The sequence below is a fragment of the Pipistrellus hanaki genome (genome assembly GCF_964339955.1).
Source record: "Pipistrellus hanaki genome assembly, chromosome: 8".
Taxonomy (NCBI): Eukaryota; Metazoa; Chordata; class Mammalia; order Chiroptera; family Vespertilionidae; genus Pipistrellus; species Pipistrellus hanaki.
In genome coordinates this window covers 70,986,941-71,010,258 of record NC_140510.1, presented here as the reverse complement: position 1 = coordinate 71,010,258, position 23,318 = coordinate 70,986,941, and the positions used below count along the sequence as shown (strand labels likewise).

Genomic DNA, 23,318 nt, shown 5'->3' with positions numbered 1-23,318 from the left:
GTCATACCCCGGCCCTGGCTTGCGCTCCTAACAAAGACGTGGCTGACTGCCTGGCCCTCATTTTGGCTACCATGATGCCTTTTTCTCCTTCCAGTACCATGACGGCTGTCAACTTGGTTTGTTTTAAAAAAGACAATTTGAACAGGACGACCCTCTCCAGCCTGGGTAGCATGGTCAGCCTGTGCAGTAACAACGTAGGCTCGGAGGACGGGTACAATGAGAATGACTCTGACTCGGAAACCTTTTGACCTTGGACTGTAGACCTTCTCCCTTTATCGGCCATGTTGGAGGAAGGGGAAGCAGCTCGGATTCCGGGTTTAGGGCGCGTTCCAGTGTGACTGTGGACCCAGGCCACCGGGCGCCAGTAGAGAAGGGATTCCTTCAGCAAACTGAGGGAGGGCAGCTGGGCCCGAGGGCCAAGCACTCACAGCGGGGTGGGCCCCGCTTTTGATTTGTCTCCTGTTTTCCTTAAGATACTTCTGTGATACAATAAGATACCTCTCATTGTAAGGAAGGAATTTTAAAAACTACATTGACTTCTTTCTCTTTGGGGATAATGCCCTGAGACGGAACTGTTGTCCTTTATAAAGTGTGGGGTTTGTTTTGTTGTTGTCGTTGTTCACATACTCACTTGGCAGTGAGTTGTCAGAAGTATGTCTGGGACGTGCATGTCCCCAGGAAGGGAGAGGTGGGGCAGACAGGAAAAGCCTCCAACCTCCTCTCCCTTGGCTGTTTACGCCCTCACTAGAGCCCAAAGGCAAAGCGTCCCTCTCCGGAAATCATGCCTGAGGGCCCCTTTCTGAGGGAGCATGATGACCCGTGTCCTGCCGAGGGTAAGCCCTTCAGCAGCCAGGACTGCTTCCTGAGGCTCTTGGTTGAAGCTGCCAGATGAAGGAGAAAAACTCATTGCAAACCGGACTTGCTTGTTTTTTTCCTTTAACACAAGCACGGCGCCCACTGCTCCTCATAGCAAGCCTGTGACTTCTCTCCCCCTGGGCGGTGGAATCCGGGGCTCTCTGGGACCCTTCCCGGGAAGCCAGATGGCACCCACACCCGGAGGCCCATGCAGGTTTGCTATGGAACTGCGCTCCCTGATGCGTCCTTAGACAGAACAGTGAGCTCTAAAGAGCATCAGGGCCGTCGGCCTCGTTCACCGATAGTAAAATGCCCCAGGAGCTTCTCAGTTAAGGGGGTGCCAAAGGAGGAGGGCACGTGTGGCTGCAGAAGAGGACAGAGAGAGGCAGAGCAGGCGGCAGGAGCGGGGGGTGAGGAGAGGAAAGCTGCTTGCTGATGAAATCAACCTGGTGAACCCTGTGTCTGCTCCCTCTGCCAAAGCTTCTAGGTCCAACGGACCCCGGCCCGCCCCGGGAATAGCCGCACAGAAAGAAGAATGAGACTCTTCCAGAACCACTCGCACACACACGTGCACACATGTGTATATAGTTATGTCTGTATCTCAACAACCAGCTCTACCGGAGGACCAAAACGCTTCCGTCAAAGAATGGAAGACTTTAAACTGGCTTTTCTTCAACGTGACAGTAAGAACTGAAGTAGCTTTTCTATGGAGTTAACATGGAATCTTTTTGCGTACGAATCTTTGTTGTATTTTATATTTCTTATGACAGAGGTTTCGGTGGATGTCTTACCATTTGTAATGGATGATGTGTTGACCACAGCGTATTTTTTGCCAGAGAAAATGTTCGTATACTTTTGATGTAAATGTGTTTATATTTATTTGAAATGAAACAAATGCCGAGGGAGTGTCCTCTGTTTGTTCTCCCTTTTCATGGCTGTGTGTCTTACCGGGAAAAACAAAAAAAGTAGAAAAACACCCAGGGCTCCCCCTGGGCCAGCCAGCAGCCCCCGGCCATGCCCGGCATTGCCGCTGCTGAGGTCTCACCAGTCCTCAGGATCTCCCACCAGGATCGGAGCGGGCCCAGCATCCATCACTCCGCCCCAGCCTGCGGCCAACCTGGAGCTTAGAAGACATTGGAGTCCTTCTGCTCTTCTGCCAGGTGAAACCGAAGCACATAATGGATCATATGCACAGACGTGGCCAAAAGAAAGGTCCAGGAGTTATCCCAAATCCCTGACACCCCACAGGGGCCCAGGAAGCTCCTGGGAAACGGAGTCAGTGTGTGGACACCTGCACCAGGAGAAGAAATAAAAATCACCAGCTCAGCTGCTCCCACTGCGGAAAGGACGTGGTGTGCTAAGGGAGCACTAACCATCTTATAACTGGGTTCCTTTCACCCTGGAAATGCCAGTGCCACCGTGTGTGCGAGAGATTTTTACAACAGTGTTCTACCACCTCTGGATCAAATCCAGATTCTGTCTTCTATTTCTAGTTCTCATCCAACGGCAAGAGACGTGAGTCTCGCTCTTTTGTACCCTGGGTCAAAGGAGAAGCTCACGTTGGGTTCTTCACCAAGGAGGACTCGCTCAGCGGACTTCCAGCATTGTGTCTGCATCCCCCTCCTCCCTCTGTCCTCTCTGTTTGTTTAGAGAAGATGGATTTTTTTTTTTTTACAGGAGGTGAATTGCTAATGAGTAATAATGACCTCATCATTACCAAAACCCCGAGCATGGGGGAGAGCCAGTGCGGAGACGCACGAAACACTGCGGTGTTGTCTTCTCCTAGAAGTGAAAGGAAATCTTGCTCCGTTGGCACAGAAAGCAGGCAAAGAGATGGCCGTTTCCGTGGTAGCGCCGCGGTGACATCGCCCCTGGGGACTCACGGAGAGCAGGGGCGGGTGCATCAGGACGCAGGCCTGGGCCTTATCTCCATGAAGCTGCCTTTGACACCCCCCACCCCTTCCTCACAGAGCGAAGGAGGACAAAGAAGCAACATGAAGTCATGCTTACTCTGAACTGTTCATTGAATCCATCTCTCCTCCTGCTCCCTCTCCTCCTCTCCCCTACCTGGCCAATTCTTTTTCCTTTGAGAAATGACTTTTAAAAACTCCGAGTTCTGTATTTGTCAAGTACATCTCTTAGAGATAAAATTAGATTTGCAGCATAGCTTTCTAAGAAGAAACAGAAAACATTGTGCTTCTCATTGAGTCGTAGCTGGTTAGTGCTTTTTACCTACATGTGTTCTTTTTAGCCCCGACTTTAACCACAGCCACAGGGATCAAGTTTCATTGCACTTAACCTGTTCGCCAGTGTCTGCCTGTCCTTGGTAAACCCATTACTCTCTCCACATTGCCTAAAATCTGCTACGATTCCACAGTAAATAGCTCAGGGGATTTCTATGTATCACTACTAAAAGGGCACCGTAGTATGTTTTGGTACTTTAGGCAGTAAACAGCTGCTTGACTTATTATTTTGTTATTAAATTAGAACAAGAACAACAAATGGATTCGCTGCACTAGTCATGCTTTTTGTACTGTTGAGCCACTCGGTTTGCTTGTCTGTCTTGTTGGTCGAAGAACTCATCCCTCTTTTTTCTCTTGTCTTATACTATGAAGGTAGAGTGCCTTTTTATATCTGTATATCCTGAAAACGTTCTGTGAATGTTTTGTTTTGTTTTGTTTTTTTCACTTGAGTGTTATCAGAGCAATATAAGACCAATGAGTTTTCCTTTCAGCCTTTCTTTGACTGTACAAAGTGTCTTTATTTTTTCCTAGTTCCCCTTTTCCTTGCTTTGAAATGGACATGGGAAAGCCGAAGTGTTCTCTAGGAGTTCTGTTTGATTTTTGCAGTGCTAAAAATGCTTACCTTCTTACCAAACCGTAAACCATAGGTCAGTGTTCTAGGGGAAAAGCGTTCCAAGGTCGTGACAATCGGAGTGTGTGTACACAACGTGATTCTACGCGTTCCTGATGCAGTGTTCTAAACGCTCAATGCAAACGTGTTCCGGTTGGTAGTCTGTCTACATGTTTTATGCTTTAGCATGTGCAATATATCTTTGCGAAGCACGATGATACAAATCTGGTGCCAGTGTTCTATTTTGCATAATATATTTGTAACAGCATAAAATATTGTTTGATGATTTCAGTGGGACTTTGTCTGAATTGTTTTCTTATGTAAATTGGGGTTGAATGACTCTGATAAATGCCATGACTGTAAAAATGAGGAAAATGACTTTGAGTTCAGTGAATGACTTTGAACCAATCTGAATCTTCTCAAGCACAGTTTAATACTTTTTCAACTACTGAATGCTAATAATGTAATGAAGTACTTAACTGTAATATACTATGGAAATGCATTCAGATGGTTATTTTTACAAATAAAGACGGTACAAATATTGTTGCAATTCCTGTTTTCTTTCATTTGTCCCAAGTCACGCTGATTTTACCAACTGTTCTGACCATTTACATCTTTACTAGTATCTCCCCTACCAGTGCCAAATTGACGTTAAATTCTTGAGATAAATAATCAAGAGGGACGTGTATATGCATATTTAATACTTCTGTTTCTATCACCACAATTAGAGAAAAAATTCAAATGTGTATATTTGTGTTGATTCTATTTTTTTTTTTTTTTTGTCATAAAAGATTTCAGCTGGCTCATAACAAAAGACTTTTGATAAACTAGAAATAGTGAAATTAAGACAGAGAAAATACAAATATGTGAACTGTAAAGTTTAGCACAGTGGCTATGACTGAACTTGAGTTTGCTCTAAGCTTCCTTGTGTTCACGGTAAGAGGGGAGATGTGATTAATTGTCTGGTTGCAGGTATCAGAAAGGAGGAAGTTTATGAGGTCCTCAAAACTGAATTCAACCGTTCTTCTCTTTGTTGTTGCCACCACTACCTTTCAATTACTTTATTAGCAACAGGAGACCCAGCCTCTCTTCACTGTTCTTAAAGGTATATAGAAAATTTTCTCTTCATCTCATCAGAATTTCTCCCCTTGAGTAGTAATTTTGGAAACAGTCACTAGAAGCACTAAGAAACAAATTCCCGATGATGGAGTTCCTGGCTGATGAGAGAAAGATGTGGGGGTGGGGCCTTCATGAGCTCCTCACATCACAGTGTCACAGAATGTTAGCGGCTCTCCCAGTCTATCCCAATCCCATCCCAGTGTTTTTCATGAAAATACTGAGCCCCAGAGAGGTTATGGAATTGGCTCAAATTTGTGCATACAAATCTTCATTGGCCTGAATATACATTGTGCGCCTATAGATCTCTCTTCTGTGTCATCCTACCGAAAATGTTTTGTGGTTGTTTTTTTAGTATTATTATTTTTCCTAGAAATGTTCTGAAAGGTTGCACTCTGCCCTGTCCTCATTCAGATATACAAATCCACATGCTTTCCTTTTTTATTTTTATTTTTTATTTTATTGGGGTGACATTCGTCAACATGAACATATAGGTTTCATGTGTGCATTATTAATTTATAAAATCTGTATATAGGACCATGTGCCCACCACCCAAAGGCAAATCTTCTCCTGCCATCTTATATTAAGACCTCTTTCTTCCCTCACAACCTCCCTCTGGTAACCACCACACTGCTGTTTGTGTTCATAAGTTTCAGTTTTATATTCCACACTAGAGGCCCAGTGCATGAATTTGTGCATGATAGGGGCCAGTTGGAGCCAGGCCGGCACAGGGGAGGGAATTCGGGAAGTTGGCCAGCCAGCCCCACCCTGATCGGTGTAAGGGGGCTCGATCAGGGGCAGGGCAGGCTAGGGGAAGGGGCTGTGGGCAGTTGGCCAGCCGGCCCCATTCATGATCAGGCTAATTGACTGGCCGCAGTGAGCGTCATAATGACCCTCTCTAATCGGGGATCCCTCTCACAATCCAGGACTGCTGGCTCCCAACTGCTTGCCTGCCTGCCTTCCTGATTGCCTCTAACCACTTTTTCCTGCCAGATTGATCACCCCCTAACCACTGCCCTGCCAGCCTGATTGATATCTAACTGCTCCCCTACCAGCCTGTTTGCCCCCAACTTCCCTCTTCTGCCGGCCTGGTCACCCCTAACTGCCCTCCCCTGCAGGCTTGATTGCCCCCAACTGTCCTCCCTTGCAAGCCTGGTCCCTCCCAACTGGCCATCTTGTGGTGGCCATCTTATGGGTAAGATCTTTGACCACATGGGGGCTGCTATCTTGATCTTATGTGTTGGAATGATGGTCAATCTGCATATTACTTTTATTAGATAGGATAGAGGCCTGGTGCACAGGTGGGGGTCAGCTGGTTTGCCCTGAAGGGTGTCCTGGATTAGGGTAGGGGTTCCCTTAGGGTGTGGGGTGGCCTGGGCGAGGGGCCTGTGGTGGTTTGCAGGCCGGCCATGTCCCCTGGCAACCCAAGCAGAGGCCCTGGTATCTGGGATATATTTATCTTCTGCAATTGAAACTTTGTAGCCTAGAGTGGAGGCCTAAGTCGGTGGCCAGGGCAGGTGGAAAACTTGGCTTCCACTGCCACTGGGAGCAACCCTCCCGCTCTTTCCAGCTTCATGGCTGCTGCCATTTTTCTTGAGATTTATCTTCTATAATTGAAACTTTGTATCCTTGAGTGGGAGGCCTGGGCTAGCCAGGATGTGTGGAAAGCTTGGCTTCCTCCATTGCCAGGGAAACTCAAGCCTCCCTCCTGCTCTCTGTGGTGGCAGGCATCTTTGTTGGGATTAATTTGTATACTCCCTCTGATTGGCTGGTGGGCATGGCTTGTGGGTATAGTGGAGTGATGGTTAATTTGCATATTACTCTTTTATTGGGTAGGATGGTTTAAAGAAACAAGTTTTTAGTAAAATATAACCTCAAACAAAATCAACAAAATATGCATGTGTAAATTAATTGGTGTCTATATGTTGTATGATCATGGAACAAAAACATATCAGATATACCCTATAATGTTAAAGGAAGAGGGTGGTGAAGTTGTAGTTAAGTGGGAAAATGTATGTAGTGCAAAATGTTAAATGAAAATATTAAATGTAAATATAAAATTCTTACATCACAAAAATATTGTAGGTCAAAATGGATTGTGTTTATGAACAAGGACTAGAATGTAACAAATTAAAACACTGATTTAAGCAACAGAATTGTGGGCAACCTTTGCTCTGAATTTATGTTGCTAATTGATTTGCAGTACAGTTTTTAAAAAGAACAGAGAAGGAATGCATAAATAGAAATTGGGAGGTAAATTAGTCATTCTGTATAGTGCTAAGTTAATACTACTCATTAGAACCAGCTTCAAGCTCCATAGTTAAAGAGGGGGGGGAAATTGGAACTCCTTCAATAAAACCCACAGATATATATTTATATATTAAGAATTGGAGAATACATCCTTTTAGGGAGAGTGAAAGGAACTGAACTTAAACAACGTAAAGGTTTCTCCAACTGCAAAATATGGAGATTTGAGTCAGTAACTTCTTATATCCTCTTAGCTCTGGCATTTTAGTATTCTTAGACTAAAATCGTTAGTCAACACAGTAACTGCCAACCACCCACGCCATCTGAAGCAGTGAGCTAGGCATAGGCAGATGCCGGAAAAGACACTGAGGCTGACGTACCTTAGTCCTTCCACCAGAAGTGGGATTTCGTCCACACAAAAGAAACTAAGGAGATGGTCCTTTTCTCCTCAGAGCAAGGAAACAAATTTAGGATCAGGGGAAGTTATCTGGGGGGTGGAAAAAAAAAGCATAGTACATATAGAGTTGGTTAATACAAGACTCATTGTCAAGTCCCTTGCCTGGACACTTTCAGAATTAAGATTGTTCCCCAGCACTCGAGAATGGCCGTAAAGATGTCAGAGGGCCAAGGTGCTCCACAGCTCAGAGCTCTCACAAGCACCATTTCCACTGTGGTCTCCACCAGCTGGTTGTTCCATGGATGCTCAAACACATTTCCTCTCTCCCTTGAACAACCTAAGGTGACTTTTGTATTCAGTGGCATTGAAATTCATCCTGTGTCTCCAGGCTGAAAACTAGACAGACATCCTAGACTCCTCCCTCTCCTTTGCTATCCTTATCCAGCTGGTTATGAAGTCCTGTCCTTCTGTGCCTTCTGTGTCTTTTGAACCAATTGCCTCATTTCCTTCTTCAGTGTTCCTATTTCAGACCCTCATTATACCTAGATTTCTGCAATCATATCCTCTTTGCTTGCAGTCTTGCCCTTCTTCAATCTTTTTTTTCAAAATTGCTGCCTAAAACTATATATATTTTGTGATATAGTCTCTCAATTAAAAACACATTTCTACAGGTGAGTTGGATGAGGGGTTATGCATGATGGTCAAGAGAGCAGCTTTGACTTTTCATCTTACAATCTCTATTTAAATTATTAAGAGTTTTATCATTTAGAGTGTATTTAATTTTAAAGTTTATAAAATTTAAAAAAACTAGTTAGTAAGGGGAGTAAAAAGACTAGTAATGTTTTTTAAAAAGGCTTCCAGAGTATTATGATGGATGAGTTCAAATGCAAGGCATGAACCTATAAATGGATGGTCTGGAGCCTCCAGACTCACCCCTGGCCACCTGCCCACATCCTCTCTGTCGGCCCCGCCCCACCTAATTGCAGTTCCCCAGCATGGGGGGTGGGGTGGAGTGGGGGTATTGCCCAGCTCTGTGCCTTTGCTCTGGGCACCTCAGGCTCTGTGCCAGGCAGACTCGGAAGAGGTGGTCAGTCTCCTGGGAGGGTCCCTCTCCAAGCCCCACCCCCAGCTGCAGAGAGCATTGACTGCCCTCTTCTTTGTATCCCTCTGTGAACCTTGCTCATTTCCATGTCGGCTTCATCCTAGGAGACTGTCTGACTCTTCTCTAAGCATATTCCTTGCCCTAATGTATCTGGTCAATAAATCGAGCAAGAAAGAAAAGAAAATGTTTGGTTTAATTACTTGGCAGTTGCTTGCTTGCTGAAGTAAGAGACCATAAATACACCTACTCTGGTTTCCCAGCCAAAAGACTTGTCACATATCATGATGGTGAGCTGGCTTTGAAACACCCTGTAGAATAAATAGTTGTACTTCTTGGAAGTTAAATAAGAAAAATGACCATGAAAAAGACTTCCTTTCCAAGTTGTATCCATTAAAACTAAGACGTAGGAACAGGTAGCATTTGCATAGAATGAAACAGATGGTCAACTTTTCAGTGGTGTCTGTAAATTAAAAGTCATTGCTACCTCTGAGTCATTAACACCTTATAGGGTGCTATCAGTGCTACGGGGCCCAATCACCTGACCCCTAGTCAACAGGGGGATTCCCAGGGTGTAGGTTGTTACCCTCCCAGCAGTTCCATTACTACCTCACCCACCTCCATAGACACATTTTTAATTATTATTATTCTAGTGTCGAGATTGGGGAGGAAGAGAGAGGCTCTCCACTAGGAATTTAGAGGAGAGTAGCATGTAGAGAATCGATATATTTCTCATAGCCTTCGTTAAAACTTGGAACACATTCAGCAGAGAAGCCACGGATGAAATGTGCTCTGTTTCGTACTATGACCTGTGCTACATTTGCAGTGTAATTGAAAGCTAGTGAGCCTCCTTAGGAAACCAGAAACAGACATTTACCCTACAGCCTGAATCCACAAGACGTGAAAGCAATTCGTGTTCCAAGAGTTCATTTGCAAATTGAGGACTTTGTACTCATCAAATCAAGAGGAAAGGGCAAATGGAATAAAGCACATCTCTGATGATACATAATTAGAAAAACAACTTGCAAGTAATTGCCATGGTAGGGGAGAGATTTCTCACTTTTTTTTATACCCTTTGAATTTTGTACAATGTGCATGTGATAATTATTCCCCCGGTAAGATCTGTTTCGTTTTAAAATGTTAAAATTTACTGCCAAATTATATATTTAGAACATTTCTCTAGCATGCAAGTGAATATACAGGGTGTCTTCCAAAAATGTGTGCACATTGTAACAGCTGATAGCTCAGTTTTGAAAATGAAATGTATTTTAATAAATATTGCCTTTATAATTATTCAAAGTATATATATATATATATATATATATATATATATATATATATATTATTTATTTATTTATTTATTTTCCTTTTGGACATCCTATATACTGTTTTAAATTCTGGCATCTTTAGAGAGGAAAGGAGAGGGAGATAGAAAAATTGATGATGAGAGAGAATCATTGAGGGCTGCCGCCTGCATAACCCCTACTGGGAATTGAGCTCCAAACCTGAGCATGTGCCCTGACTGGGAATTGAACTGTGACCTCCTGGTTCATGGGTTGACGCACAACCATTGAGCCACACTGGCCAGGCAAATTCTGGCATCTTTCTCTGTCCTACTGTTGAACTTGAACCTGCTTGGTTATGGTGCTGATAAACCTCGAGTAATCTACCATTGCTGTGAAGATTGCTCTACATGCTGGCTACCCCGCCCTGTAAAAATATCTGTACCATTGTGGGGGTACCTTGCTTTTGCCTTAACTATAAAATGCTATCTTTAGTGGGAACACTGTTCCCTCCCTACTCCTGGTGTTTGTTCTCGTCGAAGGGATGCCATTAGCATAGTCCCCCTGACCCCTCTCCATCCCTACACTCTTCCCCCAGAAAGTTTCCTCGTGTTCCTTTGTCATCTCTTCAGACTTCCATCCAGGGCCCTTGAGTTACGAGACTTTTCTAGACAGGCGGGTGGAAGCAGGCAGTGGTTCTGGCTTTTTGTGAACTCCAGACACTCTTTCCCTGAATGCCTTCGGATGCTCCTTGCTCTGGCCTAATGCAGTGTCCTCAGGCCTGTCAGATCCCCGCTCTGCCTCTGTGAAGCTCTCCGGAGCCTGGTGCTCTCCTGTGAACTCTGGCTTCTTTGGTCGCCCTGGACTCAGATCTGTGTTCTTGGAGAATCAACTCAGCAACTCAGGCCACCTGCTGGCTCCACCTGGATTCCCTTCCCCTGCACCGCGGCCCGAAGCTCTCAGAATGGTAAGTGCCACAGACAGGGCTCTCCTCATTTGCTCTCTTTTGTTGTTGTTTTTCCATTTTTCCAGGAATTACAGGGTGTTTTTTGTTTTTGTTCTCTGATGTTCAGTGTCTTAAAATCATTGTTCCACATATCAATATTTTGTCTGGCTTTTTGGCTGTTTTAGACAGGATGATAAATCTGGCTGCTGTTACTCCACTGGCCGAAGTGAATCATGATATTCTTACATGTTTTTAATGTCTACAGCATCTTGTTTCCTTTTTCTTCTTTTTTAATTCTTCCTCTTTTTCCCCCATCATTACACTTGCCAGAGGTTTGTCTAGTCACTTTAAGTAAACAACTTTTATTTGGGGATCTTTCCTTTTATATGTATATTTTCAATATTATTAATTTCAGTTTTTATATTTTTCTATTCATCATTTAGTCTTTTTTTCTAACTTAGAATAATAATATCAAGTCCTCCTTATTTCCCTGTGTAAGCATTTAAGATAAGTTTACCTCTGAGCAACTCTTTAGCTGCATCTCAGAAGGTTTGTTATGTACTGTTTTTGATACTCAATTTTAAAGAACTTCTAAATTTTATCATAATTTTTTCTTTGACTCATGGATTTTTAGAAATTTTACAATATCTATATGGGTTTTACTAGATTTTTTATTATTAATTTCTAACTTAATTGCATTGTAATCAGAGAAAGTTATCCTTGAGATATAGTTGACAGTTGAACTGCACATATTAAAGTGTACAATCTGGTAAGCTGTAGCCTATGTAAATACCGGTGACCCCATCACTCCATCAAGATAGTTAAGTTATTCATCACTCAAAAGCTTCCTCATCTTCTTGGTAATCTTTTTGATGGGGTTTCAATTAGATTGAGCTGAATACAAAATTGTTTTTCTCTTACTAAACTTTGTTGTAATGGGTCCCTAAATTCTGTGACAAATTTTTAAAAAAATATATTTTATTGATTTTTTTTACAGAGAGAAAGGGAGGGGGATGAGAGAGAAACATTGATCAGCTGCCTCCTGCACACCCCCTACTGGGGATGTGCCCGCAACCAAGGTACATGCCCTTGACTGGAATCAAACCTGGGACCTTTCAGTCCGCAGGCTGACGCTCTATCCACTGAGCCAAACCGGTTTGGCCTGTGACAGATTTTTGGCAAGTTGCTTCTGTTTAAAAGTATTGACTTTAAAAAGCTAATAATGTAAAATGGCCACACACACACACACACACAAATGATCTGCAAAACATTCTCCTTCTGAAGGATTTACAATGCATTGTTATCCGTAACCCGTCTTTTACTATTAAACTTAAATGGCCAATTGAGACCCCTTTTAAGAGTAAGGAAAGGTTTCCCACACGTCTCCACCAGACTTCTCAGATCATCTTTGCCAGAATTGTTTCACAGGCCCTTGTCACGTCCCCGTCTAGGGCAAGAAATGCCACCCTCGCCCCTCCCTTCACTCGGCTGGCAATGGGGCTGGTCTCCCTGAAGCATATGGCCATGCAGGAGAGAAGGGACGGCTCCCAAGGAAAGGGGAGAGGATTGTGGGTAGCAGCTGAAGGTGTGTCTCTGTGAGCCCTCCGAAAGACACGATAAAAGGGAGAAGCGTTAAAACAGCAACAGCACACCCCAGCCTTTAGAGCACATAGGCCACGTGTGTGCTTCACGTACATAATGGAATCATCTCAGGGCTTGTCTTCTGAGGAGAGTAAGGAGGTGCAGGGGGCAAAGGTTTGCATCCTTGAGAGGGGGTAGCCCATCAACCAGCCTAGAAGCATGGTCCAGAGTGTTCCCAGGTGATGTAGGAGAGAAAGGAAGAACTCCATCACTTCTCAGCCGCCATAAACACCCTCTAACAGAAGAATACTGAAGTTGGTCATGCATTTGTTGTAGTGAAATCACAAGTATTTCCATCCCAAATTGATAGTTTTTTATTGTTTTATAGATAATAATTTAAAAAAAATAGCATTCCATACTATCGGCTAGCTTTAACTTTTCATCACAAATTAAAAGGACAAAAACCCTCTGTTTCCCTCGCAATGCTTTTAGCAAAGTGCTATGAATTCAAGATACAGAATAATATTACGCTTGCAAACTAATTAATTCAGTCAGGAAACCTCGGGAGCCATCTTCTCCCTCTCTGGTAACACTGGGGGCAGTTTTCAAGGATTAAACATTTCCAGAAAGGCAATTCTTAGCCTTATACTTTTGCTTGTAAATGACCTGCCACGGCATGAAATGGTTTCCATGGTGAGCCGGGAGGATCAGTCTGGCAGGTTATTATCTTGGCTTTGTTCCTGAGATTCGGATTTCAGAAGGCTTTCCTCAGTAATGAGAGGTAATTGGGACTGCTGCAAATGTGGGAGAGATTGATGCTGGGTTGCCCCAAACAAATGCCTGCTACATTTCCTGATGCCCTGGCACGGTGCTAAATTTCTGTGCCTATACTCATATCAGTCAATCTTTCCACAGCCCCATTGGGTTGGTGCTGTGTTATCCTAATTTTACAGATGAAAGACATCGGATATAGGTTAAGAAACTTGCCCAAAGGTTTACAGACTTGAGTCTGTCTGACTCAAGTGTTCACAATTCCCCTTCCGTTCTCCCCCACCCTCCCAAGAGGTAGGGAGAGAGAGAAAGAGAAACATTGATTGGTTGCCTCCTGCACTGCCCTCTACAGGGATTGAGCCTGAAACCCGGGCATATGCCCTGACCAGGAATCAAACCAGCAGCCTTTCGGTGTATAGGACAATGCCCAACCAACTGAGCCACACCGACCAAGGCTCAGCTATTTACGTTCTTAATCCCTGCACGGAGAAACCAAGTGGTGGGCAAAGTCTACCCGGATTTAAATATTTCCCCTACAGCCCCTTATCATAGGTCTTGACTTAGGCCTTCCTGTTTAAGCATTAAAAAAACACCCAAATGTACACAACTGATCACTTACATTCCATACCTTTTAAAGTCTAGAGCCATGCTCCTCATAGCGTGGTCCCAAACCAGGAGTCCCTAGCATCCCCTAGGAACTTACTAGAAATGTAGATGTTCTCAGTCCCCAGCCGAGATCTACTCCCAAGAACCCCTGGGTGTCAGCACAGTTGCCTCCGTTGGGCTCCGAGTCTTCTCCGTTGAGCTCTTCTGCTGACGGACGGTGCCTTGGAGCATCCGGTCCCCGCGCTGTGCTTGCTGCCGGGGTTCACGGACTTCGGTGCCAGTGAGTAAAGCAGACTCGTCTCTCCTTCCAAGGACTTCCCACCTTCTTTGCATCAGGGTTTCTGAATGTCAGTTTTGTGCCACATCATCACGTTAGCCTCTTTAACATAAAGTTGATGGTCTTGTAAGTGCCCTGACAGGGGGTTGAACTCACATCCTTGGCATATAGGGACGATGCTCTCACCAACTGAGTTACCTGGTCAGGGCCTGCCCAGGAGGGATTGCTAGGTCATATGGCAGCTCTATTTTTCAAGGAACCTTCATACTGTTTTCCACAGTGGCTGTGCCAATTTATTTATATTCCCTCCAGCAGTGTGCCAGGTTCCTGGGTTCTTCACATCCTCTTACCCTTGTTATTTCTTGTCTTACTGACAATAGCCACTCTAACAGGTGTGAGGTAGTCTCTCCTTATGGTCTGATTTGCATTTCCCTTATCACTAGGGATGTGAGCATCTTTTCATATAGCTGTTGGCCATGTCTATGTCTTCCCTGGAAATTTTTCTACTCAGGTTCTCTGCTCATTCTTTAATTGTATTGTTTGTATTTTAGCTGTTGAGTTCTTTGTATATAGTTTAGATATTAGCTCCCTTATAGGAGCTATCATTTGCAAATATCTTTTCCCTTTTTGTTGGTTGCCTTTTTGTTTTGTAGATGGTTTCTTTTGCTGTACAGCAGCTGAGCTAATTTTCTGAATTAGTATTTTACTCTCCAAGTATTTGAACATCACAAAATTGGCATTTCGTAGTAAAAGACACAAATGTAGCTAAAAGCTCTAACTAAAGTATAGTATATTACTTAAATTAAAAAAATATTTATTCAAAAACACTTACAGACTACCTCTGCTTAAAAGGCCTGTACCTGGGTTAGGCATTAAAATTAACCAAGACCCTCTTACAGCCCTGCCTTTGAAGAGCTACACCCCTTTGGAGGAAATGGACATACAAGCAGAAAACTGATAAGGAAGACCCCAAGCAATGATTACATCCACCGATCTTTACCATTAGAATTATTATCTGAATTTCAGAACTCATTATCTGAAAGTATTAATATGCCTTCTAAAGCCTCTTAAAGGGCACTCCCCTTGAAACAAATTTCTATTGTGTGCTTCACCCCAAAGGGAACACTCTGGCTTTAAAAATTTAAAACAGAGGAATACTGCCTTTTTTCTCCCACCTTTATTGAGATATAATTGACATGTAACATTGAATGAGTTTAAGGTATAAAACATGTCGATTTGGAAAAAAAAAATATTGCTTTTATAAAACACATAGCACAACTAGGTAATAATATATAATAAAGCTAAACCAAACTTTCGTGATCTCTAGCTGTAATTTTTCAGAATTGTTTATCCATCATGGAGAAAAGAGCAATGTGATAGTGGTATTTTCTTCTACTGAGGAAGTCCAATTATTTTTCCCTGGACACCTATGTTTTTTTCAATCTGTCACTGCTCTCTTTCTTATTTAAATAAAACACTTCATTCAAGAAGTCTTTATCCTTTACTTATATATTCCCATTACTTTCTTGTATTATTCCAAAGAAATGTCAAATCTGATATTCAATAATTTAAACATTTGACAGTTGCAAAGTTAAAAATATATTGGCTTTTTCAGCTAGTGTAGATAGTGCTTTATATTTAAAAGGTATTCTTTATCCTGTGAACAGTCTCTACAAGAAAACCAACACATAATCCAATATATTAATGGGGGGGGGGGCTGGTTTTAAGAGACAGCACAACTAAAACTCTGAATTGTAAGGCAGAGGCTCTGTTGCCTTTCCTTTTGCAGCAAAGGAGAATGAACTGGTGGGAAAAGGGTAATCAGGTTGAAAACCCGTATTTTGTTTTTGATGATCTGTTCTCCGTTTCCTTGGAAACAGAGCTGGCAGGCACAGAATTGCTGGCATTATTTTTTTTCTTTTTCTTTTTTTAGCTGTGAAGCATCAAAGAAAAGGTGAGGTTTTATGATTATAATCTGTAGACTATGACTTATTTTCAAATAAATTAAAAACATATATTTATTCAATGCCTATTCATATAAGGCGGTAGGAGGTCAAACCAACATATAAGGTAGTAGGAGGTAAAACCAACAAATTTAATAAAGGGCTTTAAACCAATTGATTTAAATAAATTTTAGTTTCTAATAGCCAATCTATATTTATGGGGTTTTAAAGAAAAAGAATGAAGTTTATTTTAAAAACTCTAGTGTGAGGGTGGTGCACTGTCACCAGTAGAGTCTAGTAAAATTAATTTTAGAAAAGAACTAGATTCCCACGCTAGATGGTACAATTGCTTCTTCCTCTGTACAAAAACCAGGTAAGCCCTGGCTGGTGTGGCTCCGCTGGCTGGGCATCACCCCCTGTATGGAGAGGTCTCTGGTTCGATTCTAGTCAGGGCACATGCCCGGGCTGCAGGCTCGATCCCCAGGAGGGGTGTGCAAGAGGCAGCCAGTTGATGGTTTTCTATCATGGATGTTTCTTTCTCTCTCTCCCTCAACCCTCCACTCTAAAATCAATAAAAACATGTTTTTTAAAAAATTAGGTAACATGAAGGAGGTTACTGTGTGTGGAAAAGTGAGGCTTTGCCTCCAGTAAAGAAAGCAAGCAAACAAAAGCCAGTCAGAGGAAGACGAGAATCACATGCTTTCACTTATATGTGGAATATAAAAAACAAAATAAACTGATGAACCAAAAAGCACCAGACACACAGAAGCATGCAGCAGACTGATTTGAATTTCAGGGGAGAGGGGGAGGGGAGAGATTAACCAATGAATTTACATGAATATTTGCATAGCCCATGAACAGGGACAATAGTGCAGTGAAGATCTGGGGAGGGGGCAGGAGCAGGGTGGAGGGGGTCAGTGGGTGGGGAAACGGACATTTGTAATATTTAATAAAGATAATTTTTTTTTAAAAAGCTAATGGAATTTAAACAAACCTAACAGGTTTTCCGAAAAACTGTTCCATTAATGCAATTACGAAGTGTCTCAGTGGAGAGGTGATTATCAACTGATTGCATGGCCTTTTCCTTCTTGAACAGCGGCATTCATTTAAGCTCTAAAAGCCACACCTGGAGGAACCCTGACTGCGATGAGAAGGCAAGAGCTACAGGTGACAGCTACAGGGGTGATTTGTCTCTTTTAAGATTAGTAAGACCTGAGCATACTGTGCATGCTTCAGGGGAAGGGGGACAGACGGAGAAGGCTTGACAGAGACTCCAACGTGATGGAACCAATTCCCTGAAGAGAAAGGGGGTGCGGGGGAGGGCACTACTGCACAACCACAGGGCTGCGCTCCTGATGTCCTCTCAGAACAGCAGCTCCCCATAGTGCCAGCCATTGTTCTCAGCGCTTCAGATGTTCTGACTGAATCAGGATGGATGGCGATGAGCAACTTGGAAGAGTTGAAGGAATGTGCACCTGAAAATTAAAATTTCTGTGCATGAATAGGAAGCTAGAAGGATGTACTCAAAATCTGCTAATAGAAAAAGAAGAGGCACTGTAGAGAGCTTCAAAGGAGTGGTCTGCAGAATAGGAACGTTGACCAGAAACGCACACATATGTCTGAACAGTAACTCAAATAATTTTGTCATTTTCTCCAGCGAACCTCAGGTACACGAGTGTCAGGGCTCAGAGCCAAACTGCAGTCAGCCAAGGCTGGAAGTCTGTAAGCAGAGGTCAGGAAGCTGACAGCACTGGCCCACGGGGGCAAGTCTTGCTCCGGAGGGTTAGTTTCTATATGAAAGGAAGGGGAGCCAGGAGGGGAACATGACGGGTAGTAAAGGGAAAGGTAAAAAGTAGAACCACAAAGATGACAAACATAGAGAATCCATGGACTCTCTCCCCTGCTCCTGTCTGGGGGTACGACCAAGGCAGGAGGTGGCCACACTCATGAAAGCTCCAGAAAAGCAAGCTCTGTGGTCAGGGTCAGGGTTTCTCCATGGGGCCTTCCTCGGACAGGGAGATCGTGTCACTCAGGGCAGCCCCCTGACCAGGTCCCTGGCATCCCTTAGGGGCTTGTCAGAAAGGCAGGGCCCCTCTGGCAGGGCTGAGTCAGGAGCTGCTCGCACACACAACCTCCACGGGAATTCCCCGTGCACATGGAGTCTAAGCAGCACAGAGGTGAGAGCTGCAGACTCACCCCTGGTTTGTGTGCTGGTCATGACACGCCAGGAGAAACACGGGCAGACATTCCATCTGCGATGTTCTCAATGCATGCCTCTTTCTACTGTAAAACTTAACCCCTTCCCCAAATGATTTGTCATCCCTGACATGGCCTCTCCCCTCATCCCACACCACATCCTAGGTGTTCTCAATTCTGAATAGCAGGGTGCTGTATAAGGTAAACTATAAGCTTTGAGTTTTTAAAATTCTTTGATTTTTATGTGTCATAAAATAGCCAAACTCCCTCTGCACAGGAAAAACAAAACAAACAAACAAACAAAAACCCACCAGGGAATGAGCCCGAGTGAAATGCAATTCAGTCAGAGCCTAAAATAATTCTAAGAATTTTGCAGTTACACACACACACACACACACACACACACACACACACCAGCTGCTCTTGGGTCAGCTGTAAAGAGTGACACTGTGGTTGGTTGTTTTTCCTCCTAACATTCCAATGTTTTGATGCTGCTATCCATGATTATGGGCGGTGTTTAAGCTGCTTTTACCCCCTCCTTTGTGCAAAACCAAACCGAAATTCTTCAAAATGAATGAAGTCACAGAATGAATGAAGTCACAGAATGAATGAAGTCTGAGTAGATGCGTGAGCTCCACTGTCTCCCTCCGTTAACGTGCACCCCATTTCCCAAGAGGCGGAGGTTGGGGGGAAGGGGGGGCAGGCGGTCGCCATTTAGATGGTCACGCAGATGCCAGCTGCGGTCTCGGGGCTCGTGGAACTTTTGGTAACGCTTCTTCCAGATTAGCATCCAGGTTCCTGTGGTGCAGTTTCCCGTCTCGCCCCAAGCACAGAAAGTTGTGGGCCTGCTGGCGGGTTTTTATGCGCTGTTCCCCACCGGGCGGTCCCAGAGAAGGAAAGCCATCTATCTGCTCGGGCCTCAGCTGCGGTGTCCTGAGCTGCGAAGGTGCGGGGGGGGGGGGGGGGGGGGGGAGAGCGGAGCCCACATTGCTGAGGCCAGAGACGTTTCAAAAAAAAAAAAAAAAAAAAAAAAAGCAACAAGGAGGATTTAAAAACTGCAAAGGAGAGGCTCTGATGGCCTCCTCCCGCCGCCCGCCAGTTCGGCATCTGCAACGCTTCGGGGTCTCCAGGGTCACCCAGCCCAGCCCGCCCCTCTCCGCGCCCCGCCCACCCTCTCCATCACCCCGCCCCCCTCCCCCGGGTCCCCCTCCAGCCGGCCTCTCCCTGCCCTTCCCAGCCCCCAGCTCCTTTCCCTTTCCTCGCCCCTCCCCTCTTCCCCCTCTCCCTCCAGCCCACCCGCCTCGGTGCTCAGATTTGCGCTCCGGCTGCAATCTCCACCTCCACCTCCGCTCCGGGCGGCGCCGGGGGAGGGGGGGGGGGGCAGCGCGCAGGCGCACTGGCGGCGCGGCGGGCGGGGCTCCGCGCAGGCGCGCGCGGCGCGGGCTGGGCTCCGCCGGCGGAGCGGCCAGGCGTGTGGGGCGCGCGCGGTCCGGGCTGGGTGCCCGGCGGCGGCGGCGTGGGCACCGGCACCATGTTCCTGCCCTCCGTCAGCCTGGGGAGCATGGCGTTTTACGCCTTCATGGTGCTCATGGCCAGCCTGGGTCTGTGGGACGTCTTCTTCGGCTTCGAGGAGAACAAGTGCAGCATGAGCTACATGTTCGAGTACCCGGAGTTCCAGGTGAGGCGCCGCCCGCACCCTGCGCCTCCCGCCCGCCCGCGGCCGCCTCCCGCCCGGCCCGGGCTCCGCGCGCCTCTCCCACCCCGCTCACCCCCCGCCTGGCCGCGGTCTCCTCCGCCCCCGAAGGCTGCGGGGACCCCCTCACTCCCCTCACCTGCCCTTTGTGCCCTTCCTCCACGATGGGGCGTGTTTCCCCAGGTGGTTCTCCGAGCATCCTCGCTGCCCCGCTCGGAACTGTCCCCCTGTCCCCCTGCCCCCCTGCCCCCCTGCCCTCTCCCGGACCCCAGTGCCGTGCGCAGGCTTTCCCGGCGGGATCTGCCCGCCCCCTGCATGCTCAGCCCCCCTCCCCACATCCGAACCCCGGCTCCCCGCGTTCCCGCCCGACAGGTGCGCCCGCATTCCACGCGCCCGCCCCGGGGTGTGCGTGGCAGCTCGCGCTTGTCGGGAAGGGGTGGGCCGTGGCTGCAGAGTTCCCAGGGCCGCCCGAGGGACCGCCTGCCCCCCGGGTCCACCTCCGGGTGCAGGGCTCCCCATGAGCAGGTGCATGGAAAGCCAGCGCGGTTCCCGCCTGCACAGGGTTGCGGAGCCGCCCGCCCTGTGGGGCTGTGCGTGTGCATGCACGCCTGCGTTTATGCGGGTCGCCTGGTACCGGTGGCATTCAAAATCTCTTCGTTTTTGCCCCCCCCCCCCTTCACCGTGTTTGCTATTTAAGATAAATGGGCCCTTCTCTCCCTCCCCCTCTGCCCCACCTCCTCCGTTCCATTTTGAACATTATCTGTCTCCATCGCTTAGGAGTTCAGCCTAAGAGACTCGAGAATTTCCTTCGTGACCAGCTGTAAGAAGCAGCTGTGGCTAATGACAAAACTGTCCCAAGACATCCTCTCCCTCCCCCACCCCCATAATGCTTTTATTTCTAAACGCAACGCATTAAGGAATACATAATAGCCTCCCACCCTAGGATGTGTATATACTATATATAATACATGTTGACAAAATGCCTTGGTAGTATACTTTTAAAATCATAGCAGATTTTTTTTTTTTTTCCTTTGAGGTGAAGTATGCCTGTCTGGTTGCTTCTGGGTGCAAATCATTATGGGGGAGATAGTTGATTATGCTGCTGCTATTATTCAGAAGTGAACGCTGCTTAAGGTTTAAGTTGCTGGTGAGCTTCCTTTCCCATGGCGCAAAATTCTAGTTCAGATTGTGTTTGTTTTGAGATTCTTACCTCCTTCCTTTTGCATTCATGCTTCTAAGGGGGTGTGATATCAGATGCTACTGAAGGAGATTAGAACGTTACTGTTGTCTCTTAATTTCTAAGCCAATATGCTGGTTGGGTTTTTTTTGTTGTTGTTGTGTTATTAGAGTCTATATATACCATATTTCCCCGAAAATAAGACATCCTCCGAAAATAAGCCTAGCGCATGGAAAGATAAGACATCCCCTGAAAATAAGACCTAGCGCAACTTTGGGAGAAAAAATTAATATAAGACACCGTCTTATTTTCGGGGAAACAGGGTAGTTAAGTAGTTGGGTTTCTAGCTTAGATTTTTTTTTAAAAAAGTGAAAATAGAGCCTTATAGTGGCCTGTGATTTTTACATGGTTTAGTAATTAGGAAACCCCCACTAGATGGGAAGTAGGTCAACTTCGGTTTGGACTGCATCGAAGAGTTTGGCTAAAATACAATTATTGTGAAACAGTGTAGTGATTCCCTTTTATTTTTAGATTACAGAAGCTATTTTAATGTTTGCAGTAGTGGCAATTGCTTAGTGTTGGGAACAAAGCATATGGACCTCACAGATTGACTGGGAAGGCGCGGAAAACTAGTGTGGCTGATGCAAAAGAGCTGTTTGGCTTTCTTTCTGTTATTGTGTCTGTATCTGCTTATTTTATTCACATCGCCCCTTTGAGGCTTCACATTCTATTAATGATGTTAATTATAGTGGCAGGAGTTTGGGATCCACGTGTTGTGTTTTCTTTGGTAGAGTTCTATTTTTGTTACGTAAAAAGCCTTGTTAATTCTCTACAGTGCTATTTATATTTGAACTTTAGTCCCTTTGTGGTGCACACCAGGTTGTGCTATTTCACAAATTCTGTAGAAATGACTCCTTTTGATTACAGTAAGATTTCTGGTGAACTGAGGCCATTCCATTAAAAAACAATGTTTTTTAATGAGTAGAAGTGTCCTAAACATATTTTATATGTTGCTTACTTTTCATTATGTTTTACAGCGAGCGCTCTAATAGTTTACAAATTGCTATCCATTCGATGAGATGTCCTATTGGTTGGTTTTCTTCTCTTTCTTCATGCCTTTCTTCTTCTTCTTCTTTTTCTTCTTTTTACTGCCTTTTGCATATTCTTGAGCAAATCGTTCATTGAATGACTGTGTCAGGTATATTCTACTAGATATGGGTGAGAGGGAATTGCATGAATCAGACCTTGTGCCTTTAATTTATTCTTTATAACACAATGGGGGAATGGAAGGGATAGTTAAAATGTGCTACATGTTATAATTTCACTCTAAGAGCGTGTGAACAGAGCTCTTCAGAGGGAAGCACTCAGGTTCATCTTGGTAGTGGATTGGGCCATGGAAGGTACATAGTTCATAAGGCGCAGGAACAAGAAAATCGCGGGAGTAAGAATAGCAGTTGTGATTAAAGAAGGCCCCAGGAGACACTGCATAAGCAGTACGTTTCGTATGTTACCGTTTACATAAGAAGGAGAAAAGCCCACAATTGTGTTTTCTTGTATGTGCATGTGTAAAATATTTCTAGAAACACCAACTGCAAACATGAGTTGCTTTCATAGTAGGAAACGAAGGACCATGGGTATGAGAGAGAGCCTATTCAACGTATGTCCTATTGAATCTGGAATTTTGAAACATATTAAAAACAGATTTTAAAACCTGGCATTTCGCCCTAGCCAATTTGGCTCAGTGGATAGAGCATCAGCCTGCAGACTGAGGGGTCCTGGGTTTGATTCTGATCAGGGGCATGTATCTTGGTTGCAGGTTCCCTGACTCTGGTGGGGGAGGGGCATGCAGGAGGCAACCAATCAGTATGTCTCTTTCACATCAATGTTTCTCTCTGTCTCTCCCTCTCCCGTCCTCTCTCTCTAAAAATCAATGGAAAAATATCCTCGAGAGTGGTTTAACAACAAACAAACCTGGCATATGTAAGTTATAAGAAACTAGAGGCCTGATGCATGAAACTTGTGCAAGGGTAGGCCTTCCTTCCCCCGGCTGCTGGCTTCACAGCCCCAGCTGCCAGCTTCACGGGCTCCAGCTTCGTGGTCCTCCGCCCGCCTGCACTTGCCTTGGCCTGGCCCTGCCTGTGTCTGCCGCCACACTCCCCCCAACTCCCCGGATCCATGGAACCCCCCCTCCCCCACCATGGACCGCCCTGCAGAGGGTGGCCTGGGCCTTCCTCTTTGGGGTGATTGGGAGCTCTCCCTTCATCTCCAACCCCCCCCC

General features: G+C 45.3%; 2 protein-coding genes across 7 annotated transcripts in view; both read left to right on the top strand.

Annotated features, from left to right (window-relative positions):
• Positions 1-4,258, top strand: part of ANKRD44 (ankyrin repeat domain 44) — a 196,214-nt gene extending 191,956 nt beyond the window's left edge. For 4 of the 6 annotated variants that reach the window (XM_084893133.1, XM_084893132.1, XM_084893131.1 and 1 more), the window contains one exon: positions 1-4,258. In XM_084893133.1, the coding sequence (XP_084749259.1) occupies positions 1-248 (248 nt within the window). In that variant the 3' untranslated portion in view covers positions 249-4,258. The other 2 variants (XM_084893135.1, XM_084893137.1) reach the window with 1 other exon arrangement.
• A 15,356-nt stretch (positions 4,259-19,614) lies between these two features.
• Positions 19,615-23,318, top strand: part of PGAP1 (post-GPI attachment to proteins inositol deacylase 1) — a 55,240-nt gene continuing 51,536 nt past the window's right edge. The window contains exon 1 of the mRNA XM_084893142.1: positions 19,615-19,848. Within this exon, the coding sequence (XP_084749268.1) occupies positions 19,702-19,848 (147 nt within the window). The 5' untranslated portion in view covers positions 19,615-19,701. The remainder of the gene's footprint in view (positions 19,849-23,318) is intronic.